Raw genomic sequence first — 23,059 nt, 5'->3', positions numbered from 1 at the left:
TAAATAAAAAAACGAAGGGCCATAGAGAAGGAGGGGGAGGGGAGGGGAAAGGAAGGAGGAAGGGGAAAGGAGAAGGGATGTTGCCAACACTTAAAGGCATTGGATAGGTTAGGGCTGTTCTCCCTGGAGAGTGGGAGGCTAAGGCATGACCCAATAGAGGGTTATAACATCATGAGCACCATTGTTACGGTGAATGGTCACAGTCTTTTTTCACAAGGCAGTGGAATCTAAAACGAGAGGGCAGATGTTTAAGGTGAGGGTGAAAGATTTAATTTGATATGAACCTAAGTCATCCAATTGCACCCAAGTAACCTACACACCCCCCCCCACTATGATTTAAAAGGTGGGAGGAAACCAGAACACACGGAGACCCACGCAGACGTGGGGAGAACATACAAACTCCTTAAAGACCGTGTGGGATTCAAACCCCAGTCCCAGCCACTAATGTTGCACTAACCACTATGCTAATTGTACTACAGTTTGTCCCACTGAGACAGGAAAAATCAGGCACGGTAAAGGAGCCATGGTTGACAAGCGAGGTGAGTCCAGAGGAAGCATAAATAAGGTTTAGGAAGTAAAATTAGGAAGGCCTTATGAAAATTATATGGTAGCTAGAAAGGAACTTAAAAAAGGCCTAGAAGAGAGAGCTACAAGGGGCCATGAGAAGGTCTTGGCAAGTAGGATTAAATAAAACACTAAGGCATTCTACATGTGTGAAGAACAGAAGGATAATTAGAGCGAGGTTAGGGATGATGGGATAAAGGTGGGAACATTTGCCTGGAGGCAGAGGAGATAGAGGAGGTCAAAAATCAATACTTTGCTTCAGTGTTCAGTAAGGAGAGAGATATTGGTGAATGCGAGGTCAGTGCAGAACAGGCTAATGTGCTGGGGAATGTCAGGGTTAAGAAAGAGGAAGTGCTGGATACATCGCTGGGACAAGATAGGATATATCCCAATTTTCTAGAAGTGGAGGAGTGGGTCAGTTGTCAGAAGTGGCAACTGAATTCAATCCGGTTATGTGAAGTGATTCACTTTGGAAGGTTAAAATTGAAGGTGGCAGGATGAGCAGTGTGGAGGAACAAAGGGATTTTGGGGTCCAGGTCTATAGATTCCTTGAGGTTGCCACACAAGTTGATAGGATGGTTAAGAAAGCATATGGTGTGTTGACCTTCATTAGCAGGGGATTAAGTTCAAGAGCTGTGAGGTAATGTTGTAGATCTATAAAACTCTGGTTAGACGACACTTGGAATATAGCATTCAGTTCTAGTTGCTAAGGATTGGAAAGATGTAGATGCTTTAGAGAGGGTACAGAGAATATTTACCAGGATGTTGCCTGGATTGAAGAGACTGTCTTATGAAGCAAGGCGAGCTTTTCTCTTTTGTTGTGATAAAGGATGAGAGGTGACTTTAGAGGTACAAAAGAGTTTGAGGGTGGACAGCAAACACATCTGTTTAAGTAGAATGGAGGAAAGTTTAGGGGACACAGGGAGTAGTGAGTGGTAGGGATGGTGGTGGAAGCTCGTACACTTGGGACATTCCAGAGACTCTTTGATAGGCACATGGATGTGAGGCAAACAATTAGATTGTTGTGGAGTAGGTTTACAATGGTCATCACAGCATTGTTGGCGGAAGGGCCTGTTTCATCTCCAGAAAATTCTGTTTCTAAATAAAATATAAATCACCAAAACCAAAAATTGGCCATCAAATAAAAGCAAGTTCTCTTCTGACCAATTTAAATAAGAAGTTAAATTGTTCTCACTTTGGAGTCTAACTTTGATCTTCTTAATCATCAGTATTTCAAAGTATCATTCATAGTTTCAAGGAAATGGTTGAAAGGGCAAAAGACTTTTATTCACACCCTATCCCAAATATTGATTGTAAATAAATGATTTGATGGTTGCAAGAAATAATTACAAAATCTACCACTAATTCAGATGTCAAAAATTGCTTCATTGCTCTGTTCAATCCCTTTGCTATTGGAAAACATTCACTGCTCTTGGCACTGAACTAACGTTCAAAGCTATGCCAAGACGACGACATCAAACTGCTTGGAAAAGAGTGCTGTTCCGAATGGATGGTGCTCGATGAGCACTGAAATCCAACCCGAGCCTGATTACTGCCAAATCCCATGTTCCTGGGATGTGGGAGGAAGTGGGAGCACCACGAGGTCTCAGGCAGAACAACTAACTCCACACAGCAGCTCCACCAGCTGTATTACCATTTATAGATCATATTATTAAAAATAGAAAAATAACCAAACTCTTGGAAATAGATGACAAAATTACAGCAAAGTGAAAGAATGCAAACAAGTGGGTCTCCTTTCTCTCTGCCTCCAAACCTGCTGTCCTTCAATGCCTGTGGATGTGAATGGAGTTTGAGATCCCACACCAGGATTAACCTGGTGCAAGAGGTAATGTCCCAATGTAATGGTGGGAACCCCAGTACGGCTGCAGCCTGCAATGGAAATGCATGTTGATACCAAAGTATTTTACATGCATGCAAATTTTGTCATTCTACTTTTCACCCTTGTCAGTTTTGCATCCTCTGACTTGGGTCTATGGCTTGTCCCTTTCTCTTTCTTCCTTTTCCTTTCTTTTATATTAATTATTTGATTTTTTATCTCTTGTGTTCATCATGCAACAAACATAAAGTGCTGGAGAAACTCAGCAGGTCAGACACCTCCATGGAAAAGAAAAGAGGTCTTTTGCCTTGTATGGATGCTGCCTGACCAGTTGAGTTGCTCCAGTGTGTGTTACTTCCATTTTCTAACATTAGCACACTTCTTGTTTACCAATGTGCTCAATGTACTTCATTTGCATTGTGTGTTTGATGTACCTGGGAAGCTGAGACAAAAAAGACCTTGAATCTTTTAACACTCCACTCTTCAAAGTTCAGATTTATTGTCAGAGTACATACACAACATCACATACTGAGATTCTTTTGTCTGCGGGCGAGGGAGAATGACCACTTACTGACATGGCAGAAATAAAACTGCCCTCAAGAAAAGATACATATGGAAACGAGAGAAATGTAAACAAGAAGGAAGTGTAAACAAACCGCAATCCAGGAAACAAATATTCAATAATAAATAAACTGCAAAGTAAGAGTCCTTAAATGGGTCACCAATTGAGTTTGTTGTTGAGGAGTCTGACAGTGGAGGGGTAGCAGCTATTCATGAACCTGGTGGGGCGAGTCTTGTGGCACCTCAACCTCTTTCCGATGGTAGCAGCGAGAACAGAGCATGTCTGGGTGGTGTGATTAGTTGATGGGAGGGCTTTGACTGTGATGTACAGGGCTGGGTCCTCTACCGGCACCACCTACAGCTCCTAGAACGCTTCCACCAGCGTTGTCTCCGCTCCATCCTCAACATCCATTGGAGCGCTTACATCCCTAACGTCGAATTACTCGAGATGGCAGAGGTCGACAGCATCGAGTCCACGCTGCTGAAGATCCAGCTGCGCTGGATGGGTCACGTCTCCAGAATGGAGGACCATCGCCTTCCCAAGATCGTGTTATATGGCGAGCTCTCCACTGGCCACCGTGACAGAGGTGCACCAAAGAAAAGGTACAAGGACTGCCTAAAGAAATCTCTTGGTGCCTGCCACATTGACCACCGCCAGTGGGCTGATAACGCCTCAAACCGTGCATCTTGGCGCCTCACAGTTTGGCGGGCAGCAACCTCCTTTGAAGAAGACTGCAGAGCCCACCTCACTGACAAAAGGCAAAGGAGGAAAAACCCAACACCCAACCCCAACCAACCAATTTTCCCCTGCAACCGCTGCAATCGTGTCTGCCTGTCCCGCATCGGACTTGTCAGCCACAAACGAGCCTGCAGCTGACGTGGACTTTTTACCCCCCTCCATAAATCTTCGTCCGCGAAGCCAAGCCAAAGAAGAAGACAGGGCTGTGTCCACTACCTATTGCAGGGTTTTATGTTCAAGGGCATTGGTGCCCCCAAACCAGGCAGTGATTCAGCCGGTCAGCACACTTTCCACTACACATCTGTAGAAGTTTGTCAAGGTTTTCTGTGTCCTATTAAACCTCTACAAATTCCTGATAAAGTAGAGGTGCTGACATGTTTTCTTCATGATAACAGTCACGTGTTGGGTCCAGGGAAGATCCTCCTAAATAGTGACTCCCAGGAATTTAAATGTGCTCATCCTCTCCACCTCTGATCCCCCAATGATCACTGGATCATACACCTCTGGTTTTCCCTTCTTGAAGTCCACCATCTGCTCTTGGTTTTGGTGACATTGAGTGCAAGGTTGTTGTTAGTACACCATTCAGCCAACTTTTAAATCTCCCTCCTGCATGCTGTCTCATCACCGTTCTTTATACAACCCACTATCAGGATGTTATTGTCGTACCGAGCCACACAGTTGTAGGTGTAAAGTGAGTAGAGCAGGGGGCTAAGGACACAGCCCTGTGGTGTTCCGGTACTGATGGAAATTGTGGAGGAGATGTTCTTGCCAATTTCCAGTGATTGTGGTCTAGAGGTGAGGGAATCCAGGATCCAATTACACAGTGGGGTGTTGAGTTCCAGGTCTTGCTGATTAGTTTTGAGGGGATGATGGTGTTAAAACTATAGTTGATAAAAAACATCCTGATGAATGCATCTTTATTGTTCACGTGTTTCAGGACTTTGTGTAGAGCCAGCGAGATGGAATCTGCCATAGACCTGTTGCTACAGTATGTGAATTGGAAGGGATCCATGTCACCGCTCAGATAGGGGCTGATGTTCTTCGACACCAGCTTCTCGAAACACTTCATTACTATGGATGTAAGTGCCACTGGTCAATAGTTATTTAGCAGGTTATCATATCCTTCTTGAGTACTGGTACAATTAAGGCCTGTTTGGAACAGGTGGCTACTACTGGAGTGGACTCAAGATATCTGTGAACACATTGGCTAGTTGATCAGCACAGGTTTTCAGTTCTCGACCAGGTACTCCATCCGGAGTGGATGTTTTCCTTGGATTCACTCTGCTGAAGCCACATGTCATCCTCAGATACAGAGAGGAGAGGATCATCAGGGGGTGCACAGTGGCTCAGCCTTGTTCTGGTGCTCAAATCATGTGTAGAAGGCATTGAGTTCATCTGGGAGTCTCCTACTGCACTAGATTGGTTTTGTAGGAGGTTATATCTTTCGACCCTGCCAGAGCTGTCAAGTATCCTTTGTTGTTTCCATTTTCATCCAGAATCTCAACTTCACTTGGGAGATACTTTTAGTAGCTCGTACCTGCTCGTGCTGTACTGATCTGGATCTCTGGACTTAAATATCTGTGATCTGGCTCTCAGCAGGTTCATCCCGAAGTTTTGGTTAGGGAAAACCCTGAATGATTTGGTGGGGACACACTCATCCACAGCTGTTTTGATAAAAGTCTGTAATGACCCTGGTGTAATCATTCAGGTCGTCAGCTGAGTTCTTTAACACCGCTCAGCCCACTGACTCGAGGCAGTCTTGTAACCGTTTTTCAACCTCCCCACCACCACCTTCTGGCTGTTCTGATCTCTGGGACTTCTCTTTTTAGGCTCTGTCTGCATGCAGGCAAAAAGAACCCAGATAGGTAATCCGACTTGCCAAAATTCGGTCTCGGGAAACAAACACTAGGCCTTAGTGTAGCAGTGATCAAGGGTGCTGGGACCTCTGGTACAGCAGGTTACGTGCTGGTGGTAGTGGACAGGGTTTTCTTGAGACATGTCCGGTTAAGGACTAAGATTTGTAGTGCATCAGGATGGGCCTTCTCTTGATTACTGACCACATCATGCAGCTCCGTAAGTAATTGGCATCAGGAAGGATGTAAACTCCAATGAGAATTACTGATGAGAAGATGACAAAAATTTCTCATTCATTCACTGACTGAACTCATCTATTTACCTGTCTTTCTTTTCCCCCACCGCAGAGAGAATCTTCCTAAAACCTTCATTTAGTCTCCCCCTACACCTTCCTCTCTCAACATCTCCCAACTCCAACACCATGGCCCACTGCTTCTTTCCCTGCTCTGCAGTTTTTCTTTTAGTTTTCTTATTTTAAAAGCATTATATTTATCAAAATGCTTATCGCATTGATAACATAACTCTTTTTTTAATAGACAATTTTATACATCTTTTTAAAAAAAGCTTTAATTTGCACATTCCTGATGAAGCCCATGGAGTTTCTGAGAAATTAAATTGGAAAATGCAACCTGTCCTCAATGATGTCTTGTTGATATCATTAGGTTATGGCAAAAGTGGAACTCGGTTTGATTGAAGGAAAAATCAAGCCAATAAAGGACAAAATAAACTGTGCATATTTTAATTGGTAAACAGACAAAAATGTTAGCTTCCAAGTGAGAACTGTGACAAATTCAGACGTGAAGCCCTCCCATGTAATGGTTACTTCATCGGCACCATTAAAACATACTAGTCTAGGCTGCAGAAAGAAAATGCCAAATGTCTTGCGGGATTCTGCCAAACGGTTTTTAATTTATGTTACGCAAGGGGGTTGCTTGAAAATCTTTTTAAAAATCTGTTTGATACTAATTGTGATATAATCTGATTACAAAAGGGACCCGAGAGGGAGGAGGGATCTCTGCTGTGGGTGCTAATTATCAAACTGTGACACACAAATAGATGTTCAAAATCAATGCTACTCATTAACATGTTTCTCTCTTAAATTCCTCAAGGCTATTTACTTTGGAATGATGTGACGAACTTCAACCCAGATCTGCCATCACTAAATGCTGCAGAATAAGAGAGAATCTCGTGTTGTGGGGACGTTCTGAGAGAAATTGACATTGATTTTCATCTCTGTTGTGTACCTGGGTGGGCTTGGTCCTGTTGTGTATCCGAATGGGGGGGGGGGGGGCTGGTGGCTGATCCTGTTGTGTACCTGGGTGGACTTGGTCCTTTTGTGTACCTGAGTGGGCTTGGTCCTGCAATGTACCTGGGTATGGGATGCCAGGGGTTTTACTGTACCTGGCCTTTTTGTGTATCTGGGAAAATTTGGTCCTGTTGTGTACTTGGGTGGGCTTGATCCTGTTGTGTACCTGGGTGGGCTTGGTCCTGTTGTGTACCTGGGTGGGTTTGGTCCTGTTGTGTACCTGGGTGGACTTGGTGCTGTTGTGTACCTGGGTGGGCTTGATCCTGTTGTGTACCTCGATGGGCTTGGTCCTGTAATGTACCTGGGTGCTGGATGCCAGGGGTTTTACTGTATCTGTTCTTTGTGCTCTGACATTTGGTGAGTACATAAAACTGCCCATTATTTCAGATTTCTAACAATGCACTGTTCTTAATTTGTGCAATGAAGCCCAAGATGAATAACTAATAAATCTAAGTTTAAAAATGACCACCTATGTTCTAAAGTTTCCACCTTGTTTCTAATTATCCTGCCAATGAACAGGAAGTGGCTTTGTAGCAAATGAGTGGAGAGCCAAAAGATTGCATTAATTAAGAATTCTGTTTTTTGATTGCAATTGTATTTATTATCTTTGTGCTAATTATGTCATCCTATTAATATAAAATGTGATAATATTTAGTTTTATACCAACCTTAAATGACTCTATCTTCAAATTAAATCACCCAACCCAATCTTAATTACAAACAGAAATGGAATAATCTCGGCAATCTCAGTTTGAAAAAGGATTGAAACTCGCAGGGAGCTTCCCACAACATAATCTGACAGGAAACTGCTCCTGTAGAGCTGCTCACTTCATATCCCCACACGACTTGTACTTGTAATTCACTTTCAGCCTCCGCCAAACCATGAAAGCACGCTGCTGTTGAGGCAGCCCCCGACATCAGCACTGAGACCACAGCACAAGATTCACAGGCTGTAAATACCTACCAGCTTTTCCTTGCAACAGTGAGAGCTGAATTCTTTTGAGATAATAGCAGCGTATTGCACGAGAACTTTATTAATGGTCTGCAATGAAAAAGAAATGGTTCGCATCAATGGTTACTGAGATTTGTGTCAAGATAGATATATCATGGATTCAAGTGCACCATAAAGGAACATAGAACAAAAGCAGTACAGCACCAGAACAGGCCCTTTGGCCCACATGTCTGTGCTGAACACGATATCCTCATCCAACTAAAAATATGCTGCTTGCGATTGACAGATATCCTTACATCCAATGTTGCCAATTCTTTCTCCACCACACCCATGATGAGCTCATCAATATTATCATCGGTGTCACCTTCCACCCTGCCATCAGTTCAGCTGGTCCACTGACTTCCCAGCAATATTGGGAAAGGTCTCCCATAATGTTGCATTGCAACTTCCCAGAATATGTCTACACATCTGCTCCTTCGCCTCCTGGTGCCTGTTGGGAAGTCTGTAGTATTTCTGATCTTTACCCACACTGCTGCAGTAGTTGAGCCCACTATTACTTCCTCTCTGAATGCAACTAACACTCTCTAATTAGCAATGATTGGCCGATCATCTATGGAAAAGACAATTAATGAGGCTGTTTCTACACTGGGCGAATTCCAAAGATCCACCCCTCTCTGGGAGAAGCAGTTCCTCCTCATCTACATCTTGAATTAATGTCTCTATGACATCCCCCCTCATTCTTCTAATCTCCAGTGAATTTAGTATGAGAATACTCAATTGTTCCTCATTAGGTCAGGCCTTCACCTTTAAATCAACCTGGTGAACATCCTCTGCACTGCCTCCAAAACCAGTACATTCTTTCTCAAGTAAGGAGCCCAGAACTGCATGCAGTTCTCCAGTTTTGGCCTCACCAGGACCTTGTACAGTTGCAGCCGAATGTCCCGACTCTGAAATTCAAATTCCACCTGAAATGGAGATTCCATTTGCCTTCTTGCTTACCTGTTGCACACTAACATTTTGAGATTCACGCACAAACACTCCCAAGTCCCTCGGCACAATTGCATGTTCCAATTTTTCACCATTTAAATAGCAATCTGATTTACTACTTTTCCTTCCAAGGTGGATGACCTCACATTTACCAACATTCTACTCAATCTTCCAGACCCTTGCTCACTTAACCTTTTATGCAAAGAAAAAGCCCAACTGTAAAGGCGGAGATTCTCTGCCCTTATATCGATAGACTTACCTTCTTGAATGTGCTGTAGCTGGCTTCAAGGGACTGAGTTGCAATTCCTCTCGGAGAAGGATAATTGTTGGAGTGCTGCGCTCCTCTGCCTGACTTGAATGTACAGCCACTGAAAGCAGCTGGTTAAGGGCAGACTGATGATGCCATCAGCCCGTGACCCATCTTCCCACTCATCTCTCTTCTTCCATGACACCCTCAAGGCAAGGGCGGTCAGCGGGGGCTATCAGGGCAGCGGGGGCTGTCAAGTAGGGTGGCAAATGGGAGCCATCAGGGCAGGGACCATAAGTGGGTGGCCGGTGCGGGCTGTGACAGCTTCACTGGCCACTCCAGCACCTCACCGGGCCACTTCGGCCTTCGGGGCCGCTCTCTGTGGATCAAAATCTGGCAAAACAATGGCCATCTTCCCTACCCATAATCCCCCACACAGCTGGAACTGTTCTGGGAAACACAGAGTGATTCCAGCTGCTTGGGAGGGATTATGGGTAGGGAAGATGGCCATTGCACTGCCGTGTATTTATGACGGAGGCGCTACAGCACCAGTTTCCCCACCTCCATCGGCTCCAGAGGGAGCTACGAGGCGCCTCTTAATATGAATGCGATGCAGGAGCAGCCTCCATGAAAGGACAGTTTTATGTTTTCCCTCCATGCTTGTAGCCAGCCTCCACGTGGAGGCCTGGCATGAAAGGGCCGAATGCCTCTCTATAGATTCTCTGGATCATCTGCACAATTTGCTTTACCACTCAGTTTAGTGTCATCAGCAAACTTAGATGCACCACACTCAGTTCCCTCTTCCAAATCATTTAAACATGCCATGAACAGTTGTGGGCCTAGCGCCGATCCCTCTACCATGTTGTTCACCACTGACTGCCAACCAGATAATACCCATTTAGTCCAACTCCGCCTTCCATTGGTTAATCACTCCTCTAGCCATGCTAATAAATTATCCTGAAACATAGTGTATCATTTTTTTTTGCACCTTTTGTGGCTTCTGGAAATCCAAGAATACCATATCCACCTGATTCCTGCCCTCCACTGCGCTTGTTATATTTTCAAAGGACTGTCACAGATAAGTGAAACATGATCTTTCCTTTCTGAATCCATGCTACGTCTGTCTGATGGAATAATTTCTATTAAACTTCATAGCAAAAGATTTCTCCAGATATGTGTTAATGCAAAGCAATGAGAACCAGGGTGACAACTCCACCATCCAGTTGTCAGAACTAAAATGATATTTAATACAGTTGATACTTTTAATCATTTCAAGATTGTTAATGAATGTACCTTAGCAAATCTTCTCATTAAATGTGCCAGTGCCTCAGGATTAGGACATTCTAACTTTTTGATAATTTCAAAACTTTGATTGAGTTGAGTGAAGACATCCACAACGGAGCAGGAGAAGAGAGCATGTTCAGAGGTTTGCAGGAACTAGATTAGAAAAAAATGGACATTGCTCATTATGGTTAATTGTAAAGCCATAGAACCTGGCTCTTCACCCATTTAATCCATGCTGAAATATTTATTCTGCCTCGTCCCATCAATTTGCATCTAGACCATATCCCTCCATACCATTCCATCCATGTCCCTGTCCAGTCTTCTCACAAATGTCAAAATTGAACCCACATCCACCCACAGTGGCAGCTTGTGCCACGCTTTCACAACCCTTTGAGTGATGAATTTCCCTTTAAACGTTGCACTTTTCACCCTAACCCATGTGCTTTAGTTCTCAACTCACGTCATCTTGGTGGAAAAAGTTAAAAACGAAAATCAGTGATTGAGTAAATAACAGAAATACTGGAGGAAGACAGCCGGTCTCACAGCATCTCAGCTGGTCTCACAGTGTCTCAGCCAGTCCCACAATATCTTAGCCGGTCCCACCATGTCCAAGCTGGTCTCACAGCATCTCAGTCGGTCTCACTGTGTCTCAGCTGGTCTCACAGCATTTCAGTCGGTCTCACAGTGTCTCAGACAGTCTCACAGCATCTTAGCCGGTCACACAGTGTTTTACCTGGTCTCACACCGTCTCAGCCGGTCTCACCATGTCCAAGCTGGTCTCACAGCATCTCATCGTCCTGCACAGCATCTCAGATGGTCTCACAGTGTCTCAGACAGTCTCATAGTGTCTCAGCCAGTCACACAGAGTTTTACATGGTCTCACACCATCTCAGATGGTCTCACAGCATCTCAGCCGGTCTCACAGCATCTCAGCCGGTATCACAGCATCTCAGCCGGTATCACAGCATCTCAGCCGGTATCACAGCATCTCAGCCAGTCACACAGCTTCTCAGCTGGTCTCACATCATCTCAGTCAGTCTCATAGCATCTCATCCCCTCTCACAGCATCTCAGCCAGTCTCACAGCATCTCAGTGGGTCTCACAGCATCTCAGCCAGTCCAGTCTCACCATGTCCAAGCTGGTCTCACAGTATCTCAGCCAGTCTCACAGCATCTCAACAGTGTTTCAGCTGGTCTCACAGCTTCTCAGCCGGTATCACCATGTCCAAGCTGGTCTCACAGCCTCTCAACCCCTCTCACAGCATCTCAACCAGTCTCACAGCTTCTCAGCCGGTCTCACAGCATCTCATCCAGTCTCACAGCGTCTCAGCCATTCACACAGTGTTTTATCTGGTCTCACACCATCTCAGCCGGTCTCACAGCATCTCAGCTGGTCTCACAGCATCTCAGCCAGTCTCACCATGTCCAAGCTGGTCTCACAGCATCTCAGCCGGTCTCACAGCATCTCAACCAGTCACACAGTGTTTCAGCTGGTCTCACAGCTACTCAGCCGGTCTTACCATGTCCAAGCTGGTCTCACAGCATCTCTGCCAGTCTCACCATGTCCAAGCTGGTCTCACAGTATCTCAGCCAGTCTCACAGCATCTCAACCTGTCACACAGTGTTTCAGCTGGTCTTACAGCTTCTCAGCCGGTATCACCATGTCCAAGCTGGTCTCACAGCCTCTCAGCCGGTCTCACAATGTCCAAGCTGGTCTCACAGCACCTCATCCGGTCTCACCATGTCCAAGCTGGTCTCAAAGCATCTCAGACAGTCTCAGAGCTTCTCAGCTGGTGTCAAAACATCTCAGTTAGTCTCACAGCATCTCATCCCCTCTCACAGCATCTCAGCCAGACTTACAGCGTCTCAGCCAGTCACACAGTGTTTTATCAGGTCTCACACCATATCAGCCAGTCTCACACCATCTTAGCCGGTCTCACATCTTCTCAACTGGTATCACAGCATCTCAGTCAGTCTCACAGCATCTCAGCCGGTCTCACCATGTCCAAGCTGGTCTCACAGCATCTCAGTTGGTCTCACTGTATCTCAGCTTGTCTCACAGCATTTCAGTCAGTCTCATAGCATCTCAACCAGTCACACAGTGTTTCAGCTGGTCTCACAGCTTCTCGGCCGGTCTTACCATGTCCAAGCTGGTCTCACAGCATCTCAGCCGGTCTCACCATGTCCAAGCTGGTCTCACAGCATCTCAGTCAGTCTCACTGTGTCTCAGCTGGTCTCACAGCATTTCAGTCAGTCTCATAGCATCTCAACCAGTCTCACAGTGTTTCAGCTGGTCTCACAGAGTCTCAGCAAGTATCACAGCATCTCAGTCAGTCTCAACATGTCCAAGTTGGTCTCACAGCATCTCAGCCAATCTCACAACATCTGAGTCAGTCTCACAGCATCTCAGCCAGTCTCACAGCATCTCAACCAGCCACACAGTGTTTCAGCTGGTCTCACAGCTTCTCAGCCGGTCTTACCATGTCCAAGCTGGTCTCACAGCATCTCAGCCAGTCTCACCATGTCCAAGCTGGTCTCACAGCATCTCAGCCGGTCTCACAGCATCTCAACCTGTCACATAGTGTTTCAGCTGGTCTCACAGCCTCTCAGCCGGTCTCACAATGTCCAAGCCGGTCTCACAGCATCTCATCCAGTCTCACAGCGTCTCAGCCATTCACACAGTGTTTTATCTGGTCTCACACCATCTCAGCCGGTCTCACAGCATCTCAGCTGGTCTCACAGCATCTCAGCCAGTCTCACCATGTCCAAGCTGGTCTCACAGCATCTCAGCCGGTCTCACAGCATCTCAACCAGTCACACAGTGTTTCAGCTGGTCTCACAGCTACTCAGCCGGTCTTACCATGTCCAAGCTGGTCTCACAGCATCTCTGCCAGTCTCACCATGTCCAAGCTGGTCTCACAGTATCTCAGTCAGTCTCACAGCATCTCAACCTGTCACACAGTGTTTCAGCTGGTCTTACAGCTTCTCAGCCGGTATCACCATGTCCAAGCTGGTCTCACAGCCTCTCAGCCGGTCTCACAATGTCCAAGCTGGTCTCACAGCACCTCATCCGGTCTCACCATGTCCAAGCTGGTCTCAAAGCATCTCAGACAGTCTCAGAGCTTCTCAGCTGGTGTCAAAACATCTCAGTTAGTCTCACAGCATCTCATCCCCTCTCACAGCATCTTCAGCCAGACTTACAGCGTCTCAGCCAGTCACACAGTGTTTTATCAGGTCTCACACCATATCAGCCAGTCTCACACCATCTTAGCCGGTCTCACATCTTCTCAACTGGTATCACAGCATCTCAGTCAGTCTCACAGCATCTCAGCTGGTCTCACCATGTCCAAGCTGGTCTCACAGCATCTCAGTTGGTCTCACTGTATCTCAGCTTGTCTCACAGCATTTCAGTCAGTCTCATAGCATCTCAACCAGTCACACAGTGTTTCAGCTGGTCTCACAGCTTCTCGGCCGGTCTTACCATGTCCAAGCTGGTCTCACAGCATCTCAGCGGGTCTCACCATGTCCAAGCTGGTCTCACAGCATCTCAGTCAGTCTCACTGTGTCTCAGCTGGTCTCACAGCATTTCAGTCAGTCTCATAGCATCTCAACCAGTCTCACAGTGTTTCAGCTGGTCTCACAGAGTCTCAGCAAGTATCACAGCATCTCAGCCAGTCTCAACATGTCCAAGTTGGTCTCACAGCATCTCAGCCAATCTCACAACATCTGAGTCAGTCTCACAGCATCTCAGCCGGTCTCACAGCATCTCAACCAGTCACACAGTGTTTCAGCTGGTCTCACAGCTTCTCAGCCGGTCTTACCATGTCCAAGCTGGTCTCACAGCATCTCAGCCAGTCTCACCATGTCCAAGCTGGTCTCACAGCATCTCAGCCGGTCTCACAGCATCTCAACCTGTCACATAGTGTTTCAGCTGGTCTCACAGCCTCTCAGCCGGTCTCACAATGTCCAAGCTGGTCTCACAGCACCTCAGCCAGTCTCACCATGTCCAAGCTGGTCTCAAAGCATCTCAGACAGTCTCATAGCTTCTCAGCTGGTCTCAAAGCATCTCAGTTAGTCTCACAGCATCTTAGCCGGTCTCTCATCTTCTCCGCTGGTATCACAGCATCTCAGTCAGTCTCACAGCATCTCAGCTGGTCTCACAGCATCTCAGCCAGTCTCACAGAATCTCAGCCAGTTACACAGTGTTTCAACTGGTCTCACAGCATCTCAGCCGGTCTATCCATGTCCAAGTTGGTCTCGCAGCATCTCAGCAGCATCTCAGCCAGTCTCACAGCATATGAGCCAGTCTCACAGCATTTCAGATGGTCTCACAGTGTCTCAGACAGTCTCGTAGCATCTCAGCCGGTCACACAGAGTTTTACCTTGTCTCACACCATCTCAGATGGTCTCACAGCATCTCAGCCCGTCACACAGTGTTTCAACTTGTCTCACAGCATCTCAGCCGGTCTCACCATGTCCAAGCTGGTCTCACAGCATCTCAGTCAGTCTCATAGCACCTCAACCAGTCTCACAGTGTTTCAGCTGGTCTCACAGAATCTCAGCAAGTATCACAGCATCTCAGCCAGTCTCACCATGTCCAAGCTGGTCTCACAGCATCTCATCCAGTCTCACAACATCTGAGCCAGTCTCACAGCATCTCAGCCGGTCTCACAGCATCTCAGCCAGTCACACACTGTTTCAGCTGATCTCACAGCTTCTCATCCGGTCTCACCATGTCCAGTCTGGTCTCACAGCATCTCAGCCAGTCTCATAGCATCTCAGCTGGTCTCACAGCATATCAATTAGTCTCACAGCATCTCAACCAGTCTCACAATGTTTCAGCTGGTCTCACAGAATCTCAGCAAGTATCACAGCATCTCAGCCAGTCTCACCATGTCCAATCTGTTCTCACAGCATCTCAGCCAGTCTCACAACATCTGAGTCAGTTTCACAGCATCTCAGCCGGTCTCACAGCATCTCAACCAGTCACACAGTGTTTCATCTGGTCTCACAGCTTCTCAGTCGGTCTCACCATGTCGAAGCTGGTCTCACAGCATCTCAGCCAGTCTCATAGCTTCTCAGCTGGTCTCACAGCATCTCAATTAGTCTCACAGCATCTCATCCCCTCTCACAGCATCTCAGCCGGTCTCACATCTTCTCAGCCGGTATCACAGCATCTCAGTCAGTCTCACAGCATCTCAGCCGGTCTCACAGCATCTCAGCCAGTCTCACAGCATCTTAGCCGGTCTCATATCTTCTCAGCCGGTATCACAGCATCTCAGTCAGACTCACAGCATCTCAACCAGCCTCACAGCATCTCAACCAGTCTCATAGTATCTCAGCATGACTCACAGTGTCTCAGCCGGTCTCACTGTGTCTCAGCCAGTTGCACCATGTCTCAGCCAGTCTCCCAGTATCTCAGCCAGTCTCACAGCATCTCAGCTTGTCTCACAGCATCTCAGCCAATCTCACAGTGTCTCATCCGGTCTCACAGCATCTCAGCCAGTCTCACAGCATCTCAGCCAGTCTCACAGCATCTCAGCCAGTCTCACAGCATCACAGCCAGTCTCACTGTGTCTCAGCCAGTCGCACCATGTCTCAGCCAGTCACACCATGTCTCAGCCAGTCTCTCAGTATCTCAGCCAGTCTCACAGCGTCTCATCCGGTCTCACAGTGTCTCAGCCAGTCTCACAGCATCTCAGCCAGTTTCACAGCATCTTAGCCAGTCTCACAGCATCTCATCTGGTCTCACAGCATCTCAGCCAGTCTCACAGCATCTCAGCCAGTCTCACACCATCTCAGCTGGTCTCACAGTATCACAGCTGGTCTCACTGTGTCTCAGCTAGTCGCACCATGTCTCAGCCAGTCTCACAGTATCTCAGCCAGTCTCACAGCATCTACTCCGGTCTCACAGTGTCTCAGCCAGTCTCACAGCATCTCAGCCTGTCTCACAGCATCTCATCCGGTCTCACAGCATCTCAGCCAGTCTCACAGCATCACAACCGGTCACACTGTGTCTCAGACATTCGCACCATGTCTCAACTGATCTCACAGTGTCTCAGCCGGTCTCACAGTGTTTCATCCGGTCTCATAGTGTCTCAGCCAGTCTCACACTGTAGATAGGAGGTAAGGATATAAAACTGACATTTCAGGCCTGAGCCCTTCATCAACCTATAAATGTCCATTTTATTTGCGAAGTGATCTATATAATTTTGACACTTACCCCATCTTTTTTGTCTCTCTCTAGAGCTCCATGAAGAAATTCCATTGATAAATCTTCATTTTCATCCAGCCAATCAATAGCAAAAGACTCAAACCACCTTGTCACAAATGAAATATTGCATTTAAATGTAAGTTTATTGTAAGTGAACAATTAAAACATAACAAAGTATTTTGAGATCTAACAGTCAATTTTACTGTCATTTCTTAAAGGCCTATGAAGCACGTTTAATCCATTAATCATTATTCTTTGCTTTGATTGAAATGCGTTTCCATTAAGCACAAGGGGTGGACATCTTGGGAAATAAGGGAAACACCAACCCTGGACCCTGGACAGTTCAGGATATTAAACCTGTCAGATAGTATTGGCACCACCATTGGACAGCACAGAAAGGGGCCATTTGGCCCCTCATGTCCATACTGACATTGAGTACTAATCTGTAGTTATCCCATTTTCCACAGATTCCTCGTTGATTGATGTGGTCATCCAGATACTTTGTAAATGTGGCGAGAGTCTCTGTGTTCCCCTGCCCTTTAGGAAGAGCTTTCCACATTCCAATCACCCTCTGGGGCAAACATCTCAATACTGCAGGTAAAATTCCTCAACCATGAGAGCCCGATTATCCTGACATCCTTTGTGGTTTCTTCAACATATCTGCTTCTCTGTCTCCTGCAGGCCGTAAGAATGGTTATGGTACATTGATCACTCTCACTTTGGACCCTTGGGTCTCAATACAGCCTCTTGAAGGAGCACTCAGGATATCCTCATTCATTACCACAGTAAAAACTCCTTAGTTAGAGTTGCTGAACTACCTTCTCTCTTACATTCCCACCATCAAAACAAAGAGTCTACACCCCAGTCCTGCCCTTCTGTGAGAGCAACAAATATCATATTCCTTTCTGTTCTCCGTTAGAACAGAGAACGTAGAACAATGCATCACTTTAAAGGCCCTTTGGCCTTTGATGTTGTGCTGACCTCTATATTCCTTCCTAAAAAAAAAGTACTAAACTCTTCTTACCCTATAACCCTCTATTTTTCTTCCATCTATGTGCTTGTCTAAGAGTCTCTTAAATGGCCCCAATGTTTCAGCTTCCACTACTATCCCCGGCAAGGCATTCCAGGCTCCCACAACTCTCTGTGTAAAAAACTTACCCCCAACATCTCCACTAAACTTCCCTCCCTTCACTTTGTACGTGTGTCCTCAGGTGTTTGCTGATCCTGCCCTGGGAAACAGGTGCTGCCTGTCCACCCTATCTATGCCTCTCATAATCTTGTAGATGTCTATTAAGTCTCCTCTCATCCTTCTATGCTCCAAAGTTAAAAATCCCAGCTCTGCTAACCTTGCCCCATAAGACTTAATTTCCAATCCAAGCAACATTGTGTTAAATCTCGTCTACACCCTCTCCATAGCTTCCACATCCTTCCTATAATGAGGTGACCTGAACTGAACACAATAATCTAAGAGTGGTCTTATCAAAGATGTGTAGAGTTGTAATATGACCTCTATAATCCTGAATTCAATCCCCTATTGATGAAACCCAGCACACCATAGGCCTTCTTATCCCATCAACCTGTGTGGCAATCTTGAGGGATGTATGGATTTGCACCCCAAGGTCCCTCTGTTCATCCACACTCTTAAGTAACCGACCATTAACCTGGTACTCAGCCTTCTGGTTAGTCCTTCCAAAGTGCATCACCTCACCTACCTAATTAGTCCTTGAATTGAAAAAAGATGCAATTTAGCCTTCCATTCCTCCTATGTGTACAACCATGCACTCTTCTTCTCCCTGCAGTCTCTCATCTCCCAGCTCTCTACTTGGTGTTGGAACACCTGAACACCAAGGACACCTACATTAGACCACTGTTCACAGACTACAGCTCAACCTTCAATACCATCGACGCAACAAGCTCATCCCCAAACTTCAGGATCCAGGCATCAGTGTTCCCACTTCCCCCAAACCTCTGAAACTGAATCTTTGACTTGCTGTCTCCATGATCTCAATCCTCGAGGATGTGTACTCAGTCCCCTACTATACACTCTCTCAAAACCTACCATTCTACAGTTAAATACCGTTCCAACTCCATCTTCACATTCACTGACAGTAGTGGGCCGGGTACCAAGTAACAATGAGATGGAATACAAGAGATTCAAAGTCTAGTGGCATAATGCCAAAATAAGAACCTCTTTTTTCATATGAATAAGAGGAAGAAGTTCATTCACTTGGGGGAGTGGAAAACACAGCTCCATTGTCCACATCAATGGTGTTGAAGTGGAGAGTGGACACAGCATCAAGTTCTTAAGATCAAACATCCAATAACCTGACCTGGCACCATAGTCAAAAAAACGCAACACCTCTACTTTCTTAGAAGACTAGAGAAATTCAGCATGCCTCCCCTGTTGTTGAATAACATCTCCAGGCGCACTATTTGGAGCAGACTTCATGGATACATCACAGCGTGGGCTGGAAGCTGCTCTGCTCAAAATTGGAAGAAGCTATAGAAGGTAATGAATGCCACTTAAAGCATCACACAAACCTCCCTCCCTCCTCTATTTGGACCCCCCCCCCCATGTCTTGGAAAGGCAGCCAGTGTACTGAAGGACCCATCACACCCCAGACATACTCGCTTCTCCCTTCTCCCATCGGGGAGAAAGCTGAAGAGTACAAAACCAAGCACAAACAGGTTTGAAGGCAGTTTCTACTCCACAGACATCAGACTCCCGAATGAACCCCACAAAATTCTGCCCTTTCTTGTTAATAGAACAGTACAGGGCCTTTGGCCCACAATGTTGTGTTTATCTATGTAAATACACTCCATGAGCAATCTCACCCTTTCCTCCCTCAGAGCCCATAAACACCCAATTGAACCAACCTCCACTGCCACTCCTGCCAATGCATTCCAGGCACCCACCTCTCTCTGTGTAAAACCTACTTCTGACATCTCCTCTGGAATTGGCCATTGCTGCCCTGGGAAATATGTGCCGGCTATCCACCCTATCTATGGCTCTCATAATTCTATGGACTTGGATCTGAGATCTCTCTGTCCCTCCACTGTCCCTGTCAAGAATCCTGCCATTAACCATATACTCCACTTCAACATTGATCATCCAAAGCTCTTATCCGGATTGAACTCCATCTGCCACTTTTCCGCCCAACTCTGCATCCTGTCTTTATTTTGTTGTAACCTATGACGACCTTCTACACTATCCACAACACCTCCAGCCTTCGTGTCATCTGCAAACTTATTGACCCACCCCTTCACTTCCTCATCCAGGCCATTTATAAAAATCACAAAGAGAGGGGGTCCCAGACCAGATCCCCGTGGAACCATTAGTCATCGATCTCCAGACTGAAATGTACTCCATCTCTTATCAACCTTTGCTTTCTGTTGGAAAGCCAGGGTTCCATGTATCCCATGCCTCATGTCTTTCTTGATGAGCCCACCACGGGGAACCTTGTCAAATCATGTAATAATTTACCTTTATTTTCATTGTACCTCTATACCCTGTAAACTGTTGTACATTGCAGTATGAAAATTATTGATAACCTCTCAGACTGCCTGCAGAATAACCTTTCTCACTGAACTTAGTGCAAATAGGATTAACAAATCTAAACTTAAAGTGAAACCATGCAGCATAGCAGGCAACAGTGCATCCCTCCCCTAAGAGCACAATGCATTCTATACCTGCACCAAACAGGAGGTCAGTGAGGCAGTCACACAGTCATTCCCATCTCAGGCACACCTACACCTAAGGCACTGCCTCAGATGTCAGGTTAATCTTCTGTAAGTGAACCCACGAATAGTGACGGGCCTGCTAACTGGTATGCAAGCTTGTGCAGACATCTTCAGCCTCTCCCTGCTATTGCAAGCACTACCCACCCACCTGGAGAAAGCCATGATACACCCAGTGCTAAAAAAAATAATAACGAGCCTGAATTAAGAGGATCATGAAGTGCCCTCAGAGGCTGGTCATGGTTCACATTAACTCCAGCCTCCCAGCCAGTCTAACACTCCAATTCACCCACCACTGCAGCTGGTCCATGATAGGCACCATCTCCTTGGTGTAGCAAGGCTGTTCATTCAGCTGTAACTGTGTGCCCTAACATCACTCCTACTCCCTCTGTGCACTCAGCCAAGAGCTCAAACAATGTTGGAATATAAAAGAGAGGTGCCAGGATAACAGCCCCAATGTCAGCAAGGCCAAGGAGCTAGTCACAGACTTCCAGAGGAGGGGTGGAGCTCACTCCCCACTCCACATCAACAGTGCTGAGCGACAGCTTCCAGTTAATTTGGCACATTTCTCTGGTTCAGTGAGATGGATTCTTCCATGAGCAGTCTAACAGATCAACTCTAACATACATACAGCCATATAATGTGTTGCCTCCTGGGTGCCAGAGTCAAGATGTCTCGGTAGTTTCAGAAAGTTTTCATAGGGGAGGAGGAATAGCAGAGGTCATTGTGCACATTGGGATCAGTGATGTAATTTGGAAAAGGGATGAGGTCTTGAGGAAGGAGACTACAAGCCAGGCACCCCTGGATTACTCCCGAAGCCACATGTCAGTCAGGAATGCAGGTCAGATTGATGTGAGGCTAAAGAGCTAGTGAGGGGGCTGGAATTTGGTTTGTTGGATCTTGGGGATCCATACTGGGGAAGAGGGACCCTCCATCTGAACTGCAGGGATTAATATTCTGGCAGAGAGATTAGTTGGTGCTTCTTGAGAAGGGTTAAACTGAATTTACTACAATAACTACCAACACCAGGAGATGGAACTTTAATCTGTGAATTCCATGCATGCATATCTTTAATTAGTTCTCCACCTAAAAACACAAAAATTGCTGGTCCTCTTAATTCATACAGCCATACAGCACAGAAACAGGCCATTCAGCCAATTAGTCCCATCAGTCTTTCTCACCCAAGGAGAAGGCATAATGCTGCAGGATAGATCAATTCAGCTCAGCATTGCCCTTTCTCAGAACAACCTGGTGCCATCAGATGCTCACTCTGCAAAGCAATAAAGCCCTCACTTTCAAACTCACTGATTGGACAAAGTTAAGTAGTGAGAAACAGCCAAAGGGAAAAGATGCAATTTAATCCATTTGTAATGAGATTGTAGCAAGTAAATCAAAGCTTTTGGGCAACACAAAACTTCCATCAGAAAGAATAGTGTAAACAAGATGCAGCACGAAGGGATTTGAGATCTGGAGGAGCCAAAGGCTCTAGATCTGCACAAGTTGAAGGTTTGAGCAATCACCCATATACAAAATATACGTACATCTTCATAGTTTCAGCTGCCTACTCAGAGTTGGATATACCAACTCTGGCTCAAAATGGAAGGCAGGAATCAGAATTGAAACTCAAAATGAGTTAGAGAATCGGTCACCAACTTTCAACCTGTCTTCCAGAATTACTTCCCTCAAAACATTCGAGGTTTAATTTAAATGTAATCTTAAATATAACATATTAAGCATATTTAGCGCCATACAATGTTATTTGAAGTTAACATTTAGATTTAAAGCTCTTAATGCATCAGGACCACACTATTCATTGACTTTTCTCTCAGGTAATGTTCTGCGTGACAGAAATTAATACAAATGTAATTACTTACAAAGAATATTCTGTTACTGCATCTTTGAAACCTGGAAGATCTCTCACATATTCATTATAAAACCATTTTACTTTGAAGTGCAAGTTCATGTAATCAGCACTCTTGCATAATCGATGTTTTTCATGTTCTGTTATAAAGAATAGTAAAAAAATGTCACGTTGACATTTAATAAAAACAAATTATAAAAGGATTATTATTTTTATATTTTATGAAAATGTACAATTGTTTGAGCCCAATGTTTCTTTACAGTGACACAAAGCTATTATTAATCCAATTACATTAATAACATATTGACAGAGTAGTTCACTCTTTTTGTTACTTGCAAATCATATTATAGTCTTGATATTTTTAAATTGAAAGGTAAAGGTTCCATTATTGTCACATAATACAACATTTAGAATGTAACATACATGAAAATTCTTTCACTTTTGACCACTGTAAGGCAGACAGAGAGTTGCTATTTTGTTCAGCGCCCCTCACAGAAACCTACAGCCCCTGGTGTTCTCCCCTCCAAGGACTGACCAGGCCTGAGCCTGCTGAGCTTCTGAGATCAGACAATTTCATATTCAGGCTATTGGGCATATTTAGAAATACAGAACAGTTACAGCCTTTTTCAGCCCATGCGTCCATGCTGCCCAGTTACACCCAAATGACCTGCAACCCCAGGTTGTTTTGAACGGTGGGGTGGAAAGCCCCTGGAGAAAACCCATACAGATGCAGGGAGAATGTCCTGGTTGCTAATTCTGTAACAGAGTTGTGCTAACTGCACTGTCCTGCAATAATTTTAGGAGTTACAGTATAAAAGATATGATAGAATCCAAATAATCAAAAAAGGATTTGGGAACAAAAACAAGTACAGCTTGAAAAATATATAAAAATTTAGAAAGGATATTCATGCTGACAA

General features: G+C 45.5%; 1 protein-coding gene across 3 annotated transcripts in view; it reads right to left on the bottom strand.

Moving 5' to 3' along the window:
* The window catches only part of LOC138749470 (protein unc-13 homolog C-like), an 877,967-nt gene that overhangs the window by 101,837 nt on the left and 753,071 nt on the right, over positions 1-23,059 (bottom strand). For all 3 annotated transcript variants that reach the window (XM_069910841.1, XM_069910842.1, XM_069910843.1), the window contains 4 exons: positions 22,156-22,282; positions 16,553-16,649; positions 10,340-10,483; positions 7,825-7,902 (listed from right to left, as the gene is read on the bottom strand). In XM_069910841.1, the coding sequence (XP_069766942.1) occupies positions 7,825-7,902; positions 10,340-10,483; positions 16,553-16,649; positions 22,156-22,282 (446 nt within the window). The remainder of the gene's footprint in view (positions 1-7,824; positions 7,903-10,339; positions 10,484-16,552; positions 16,650-22,155; positions 22,283-23,059) is intronic.

Source organism: Narcine bancroftii, chromosome 14 (genome assembly GCF_036971445.1).
Source record: "Narcine bancroftii isolate sNarBan1 chromosome 14, sNarBan1.hap1, whole genome shotgun sequence".
Lineage (NCBI taxonomy): Eukaryota > Metazoa > Chordata > Chondrichthyes > Torpediniformes > Narcinidae > Narcine > Narcine bancroftii.
This window is presented reverse-complemented; position numbering and strand designations above follow the sequence as displayed.